The following is a 6,000-nucleotide window of genomic DNA, read 5'->3' on the forward strand; positions in this document are numbered from 1 at the left end:
AAGTGATAATGTCTGTTTAAATTTCACTTATAATTTTCAGGTATCTTGGTATACTTTTATGATTCCCTGGGAAATTGATCATCACTAATTGGGAAATGCTGTATCAGATGATCCTGAAGTTCCATATAGCTCTAATGTCCTATGGAGATTATAATAATCTTCGACTTGTACAAGCTTGTGGTTTCATTTAGTCTACTGTTTCTAATATAGATCAAGCCAAAGTTGTGGAGATTTGTCTCTTCTTCCCTATTTATTTATTTTCACAATCACACAGTCACATTATGAAAGCTTTACATTATACAATCATCTTCAAGAAACATAGCTACTGGAACACTGCTCTACAGTTTCAGCACTTCACTCTAGCTAATACACTTTAAACTGAAAAGGAGATATCTATGCAGTACCTAAGAATAACCTCCAGGATAATCTCTTCACTCTGTTTGAAATCTCTGGGCCACTGACACTTTATTTTGTCTCATTTCTCTCTTCTCCATTTTGGTCAAGAAGGTTTATTCAGTCCCTTGATGCTGAGTCCCAGCTCATTCTAGGATTTCCATTCCATGTTGCCAAGGAGATTTACACCCCTAGGAGTCATGTCCCATGTAGAGAGGGGGAGGGCGGTGAGCTTGCTTGCGTTGTTGGCTGACAGAGAGATAGGCCACATCTGAGCAACAAAAGAGGTTCTGTGTGGATGACTCTTTGGACTAATTTTAAGTCTATCCTTTGCCGGGGATAAATGTCATATGAACAAATCCCAAGATTGAAGGCTTGGCCTATTGATTTGGTTGTCCCCACTGTTTGTGAGAATATCAAGAATTCTCCAAATGGGGAAGTTGAATTTTCCCTCTTTCTCGCTGTTCCCAAAAGGGGACTTGGCAAGTACTTTTTTATGCACTGTTCAAATCACTCTGGGATTTATTGGGGCATCACTCTGGACAAACCTACAAAATCTCATTCTCTATTCAAGGTTCCATCACTTATGGTGTTCAATTGAACTGTCCATATACATTACATTAGGAAATGCGCTAGTCAAAATACAAATTTTGTACAAAATATGCATTTTTTTCTTTAGTCTCATGCATAAGTTAAAGTTTTAAAATATGAATTACCATCTATTCTAAACACCATGCAATATTGACATTCATTTGTTCTTCCTCATGTAAAAACATTTTTTTATATTGTACATTTAGTCACTATCATTATATGCTTCAGGCATTTCTAGAGTGTATCTGAGTTTTTATCATCTTCAGTCTTTATCATCTGTCTTTCCTTCTGTCTTTCATTTGTGCCCCCAGCCCTCCTCCCTCTATCATACTCACATTCAGCTTTATTCAGTATACTAACATTATTGTGCTACAATTAGGTGTAGTATTGTGCTACCCATTTCTGAATTTTCATAATCAGTCCTGTTGTGCAATCTGTATCCCTTCAGTTCCAATTACTCAATATCTTACCCCATTTCTATCTCCTGATGGCCTCTGTTCTCAACTGAAATTATCCAGTTTCATTCATTAATTCTATTTCATATCAGTGAGACCTTACAGTATTTGTCCTTTTGTTTCTGGCTAATCTCACTCAACATAATGTCCTCAAGGTCCATCCATGTTGTTATATGCTTCATGACTTTATTCTGTCTTACAGCTGTGTAATATTCCATTGTATGTATATACCACAGCTTGTTTAACCACTCCACCTGTTGATGGACATTTTGGCTGTTTTCATCTCTTAGCAATTGTAAATAATGCTGCTATAAACATTGGTGTGTAAATGTCTGTTTGTGTCCTTACCCTTATGTTCTCTGAGTAGATACCTAGCAATGATATTGCTGGATCATATGGCAATTCTATACTTAGCTTCCTGAGGAACCACCAAACTGCCATCCACAGCAGTTGTACCATTTGACATTCCCACCACAGTGGATAAGTGTGCCTCTTTCTCCACATCTTCTCCACCACTTGTTGTTTTCTGCTTTATTGATAATGGCCATTCTGGTGGGTGTGAGATGATATCTCATTGTGGTTTTGATTAGCATTTCCCTAATAGCCAGGGAAGTTGAGCATCTTTTCATGTGCCTTTTAGCTATTTGTATTTCCTCTTCTGAGAAATGTCTCAGAAAAGGAAATATAATTTTCAAGCATCCTGGCACACTTTTATGAATCCCTGGGAATTTGATAATCACTAACTGGAAAACGCTGTATCAGATCCTGAGGTTCCATATAGCTCTAATGTCCTATAGAGGTTATAATAATCTGCAACTTGGTACAGGCTTGTGGTTTCATTTAGTCTACTCTTTTTAATATAAATCAACCCAAAATTGTGGAGATTTGTCTCTTCTTCCCTATTTATTACTACAAGTAGTTGTATTACTACTCCTTAGTGATGAGACAGCCTCAAAGCATCCTAATTTCCCTCAATAGACAATCATGAAACTCTCATCATTGTATTTATCTAAACCTCTTTGGAAGATATTTTAAATGTTCTACCTTTTGGAATAAGTCATATTTACAATAGTGGTACTCCTTTTTAAGGAAGGAGTTTCTAGGTTTACTGCCTAGAAACAAATCAGTAACTCCTTTTATTTAAAAAAAAATCAATCCTCTTTTCAACACTACAAAATGCCTCCTAGATTTAATATATTATAATTTAGTGAAAAAATACGTGAGGGGTGTCCTTATAGTGTTAACATTGGTTCATAACTGTTCTGAACTACTTTTATTTTGCTAAGTTGAGTAGTGTGCTTTTTGTCTTTTCTTCTATGGTAAATTTCCCATGCCTTACATCACTGCTGCTAAATCATTATGTAACTTTGGCTGAGTTCCTTATCCTCTCTGTGCCACAGTGTCTTCATCTGTGAAAAGAAGATAGTGGTTCCAATTTAGAGTTGTTCAGAGCACTAAACGAGATCATCTATACAGTGTTAAGCACTATGCTCGGCTTATGGTAAGTGAGCCATAAACTTTAGCTGCCATCAGTATCATTATCATCATCAGTTCCCAAATTCCAAGCATTTGAGTCCTATGCCTTCATGGAGGTGGAGACAACAGAATGTTCCATATATCCATAGGCTCCACAAATTTTGTTTATAAGCTAAGTAATATAATTCACATATAGAAATGATCATTTCTAAAATAAATCTAGATAATACTATGAGTAATAAAATGCAGATTCATTTAAAATTGTTAAATAATCCATAATAATTTTTAAGTATTTTTCTCAATTGAAGGATACTAAAAGTTAAATTTGAATTTTTTTAAAGTTAAAAGATCTACAAGACTGAAATGGTTGAGACCCATTGCCTTGATCATTTAGCCTTTCTTCTGTTGACTTTCTAATTCCATTATGTTTACTTCTGAGGTTTGATGGTCACTGACCGTATAATTACTTATATGCACCACACCTTCATGCAATGTTGTGATAGTGTTTTTTCTTCTGTCTCTCATCTGCTGACTGATAGATCCAGCTCTTTGTTCACATTTGGTTACAATCATGATATGATTTGATGCTTTTAGGAAGACTCCTGCATGACTCTTTCCTATTTTGTACTAGGCAATGATGATCATTTCTTCAGGTTTGTGTGGAAGGAGTGAATTGTCTGTCTTCTGTGTTCCTACAACTCTCTGGAATAGCATTTATCATACTTTATTCACCCTCTCTTGGTTGCAAGTGACAGAAACCCACCTCATATTGTCTTTGGTAAAATGAAGAAATTATTGGCAGATACTCTGGGCTTCAGGATTCAGACACTGCCAGAGCACTCTCCTGTGGTCTCCTGACTGCTGACAGGCTTCTACATATGGCAAGAAACATGGCTGCCAACAGCATGAACCAAGCCATGTCCTCCCTGGTTCCATGTTCATAATTCATTGGGAAAAGGTTTTAATTGACCTGATTTATTTCAGGTACCTACCCTGACCAATCAACTGTGGCGGGAAAGGTGGGGTGTTTAATTGACCCAAGAAGCTTGGGTCAGGTGCCAGCTCCTAGGTCAGTCCAGAATATCACAGTTCTCTACTGGAACTCATGATTACAGTGCAAGGAGAGCACTTTCCAGAGAGATGGAGAGGGGTGCTGTGCAGCAAAACAATGGCTGTCCTCTCATTTCCAATAGACTATAATGTGGATTCTTAGAGAAAAATGGGTCTTATTCAGCTCTTTATCCTCAAGTGTCAGACAGCATCTCTTACAATTGTTTGTTGAATAAATAGTGATTTAATGAATCAATGTAACATGTTATGATATACAAAGTGGTATGTAAGGTGTCATGTCTTGTCATGTCACATCATATCTAGTGAAAATAACCTAGCAGTTCTGAGTTCTAGTTTTGGCCCATTCAGTTATGAGGTCCCAAACTCTGAACTTCAGTTTCTTCCTCTGAAATGGAGAACATCTCTATTCTGTGATTGGCCTCATTTTAGAGAAATGAATTTACATTGAAAGTAAAAATCAGTAGATAGCCCTCTATGTGCTCTTTTCAAATTCTGCTGCATGTTTATTGGTCTTACTGTGGGTCAGAAAATTTAAAGTCATTAGCGTTGGCTGAAGCACATAGAGATATCTCTTCTTAGTGTTTTTTTTTGACTCTGCTCAGAGGAGCATATACAGTAGATTTTTTTTCTGGTTTCTGATTATGGACTATAAGTTTTGTTCTTAATAGTAATCCCCATAGGAAAACCTACTCTCCCAAAGGAGACGTGTAAGATATAACCTCCCTAAACATTTCACTGTGTCCTTCTTACCTGTTTTTAGGTTTTGTCAAGCAGGAAAGGATTTGTGTTTGGTATTGTTGTGTACAGAACAAAATGACATCCCAGCAGGATTCCTGCTGGTGGGAGCCAAGTCTCCCAATCTTCCTGAACACATCCTAGTATGTGCTGTAGACAAGCAATTCTTACCAGATGATCATGGAAAAAATGCACTTTTAGGTGAGTGTTTTATACTTATAAAATCTCTTCAAGCTTATTTAAAAGTATCACAGATTTTTTTTTAAATCACAGAATTAGTTGGGGATTATTAGTTTAGTTCATATGGAAATACTTTTTTCCATTTTGTGATTTCTTAAAAATTAGCCTTTTTAAATTTATTCTCAAACAACTTGTCTTATTAGGAGACTTTTTGACTAGATGAAGGCTAGCATACAAATTATCAAAAATTAATATTTTATAAAACAAATTAGAATTCACTCTATATACTGAGTTGTGAGCTGAAACTAATGTGTCAAGTCAACTCAGTTATTGATCTGTGAATTACCCATTTGTATATTATATTTAGTTTTTCCATGCCACCCATTATTCCTATCTATGCTTGATTGTTGGAGTCTCATTTTATACCTAGTATTTTTTCATCAAATTAAGTAAGAATGTAAATATGATGTAAAATATATAACTTTATCTCAAAATTAAATGTTTTGCTTTCTGGTATTACTTAGAGCCTGGACTTTTTCACAGCTTAGCTTCCACATATCATGGGAAATGACGAAGAATGGATTCTATGTTTAATATTTTGTTTCATAATCCAGAGGACAAATAAGGACCCAGTGGTTCCACTTCTGGATATATACCCGAGAAAGTGGAAACAGGGTCTCAAACATATGCTTGTACACCAGCATTCATAGCAGCATTGTTCACAATAACCAAAAGGTGGAAATAATTCAGGTGTCCATCAACAAATGAGTAGATAAACATACTGTGGTTCATACACATGACAGAATATAATTCAACCATAAGAAAAAATCAAGTTCTAAGACATGTTGCAACATAGAAGAAAATTGAAAACATTATGCTCAGTGAAATAAGCAAGGCATATAAGGACAAATTTAGTATGATGTCACATATAAGAGATGTTTAGATTTTCAGATACATACAGTAGGTTGGAGGTCAGGGAATGGGGAAAACAAGGGAAGGGGAATGTGTGTTTGGGATATGGAGTATTTGTAAATAAAATTAATTTTAAAAAGAAAGAAAAAGAAATATTCTTCAAGAAGAAATATATTGGTAAAATAAA

At 35.6% G+C, this 6,000-nt stretch overlaps 1 protein-coding gene across 13 annotated transcripts in view; it reads left to right on the forward strand.

Annotated features, from left to right (window-relative positions):
* Window positions 1-5,864, forward strand: part of LOC143672820 (GREB1-like protein) — a 40,552-nt gene extending 34,688 nt beyond the window's left edge. For 8 of the 13 annotated variants that reach the window (XR_013170056.1, XM_077147303.1, XM_077147302.1 and 5 more), the window contains 2 exons: window positions 2,840-2,940; window positions 4,747-5,864. Coding sequence is in view for 1 of the 13 variants with exons in the window: in XM_077147304.1 (XP_077003419.1) it covers window positions 2,840-2,865 (26 nt within the window). In the remaining 12 variants the exon portion in view is untranslated. The remainder of the gene's footprint in view (window positions 1-2,839; window positions 2,941-4,746) is intronic. The other 5 variants (XR_013170058.1, XR_013170053.1, XR_013170054.1 and 2 more) reach the window with 5 other exon arrangements.
* The last annotated feature ends 136 nt before the right edge of the window (window positions 5,865-6,000 follow it).

This window comes from Tamandua tetradactyla (genome assembly GCF_023851605.1).
Source record: "Tamandua tetradactyla isolate mTamTet1 chromosome 16 unlocalized genomic scaffold, mTamTet1.pri SUPER_16_unloc_1, whole genome shotgun sequence".
NCBI classification, from domain to species: domain Eukaryota; kingdom Metazoa; phylum Chordata; class Mammalia; order Pilosa; family Myrmecophagidae; genus Tamandua; species Tamandua tetradactyla.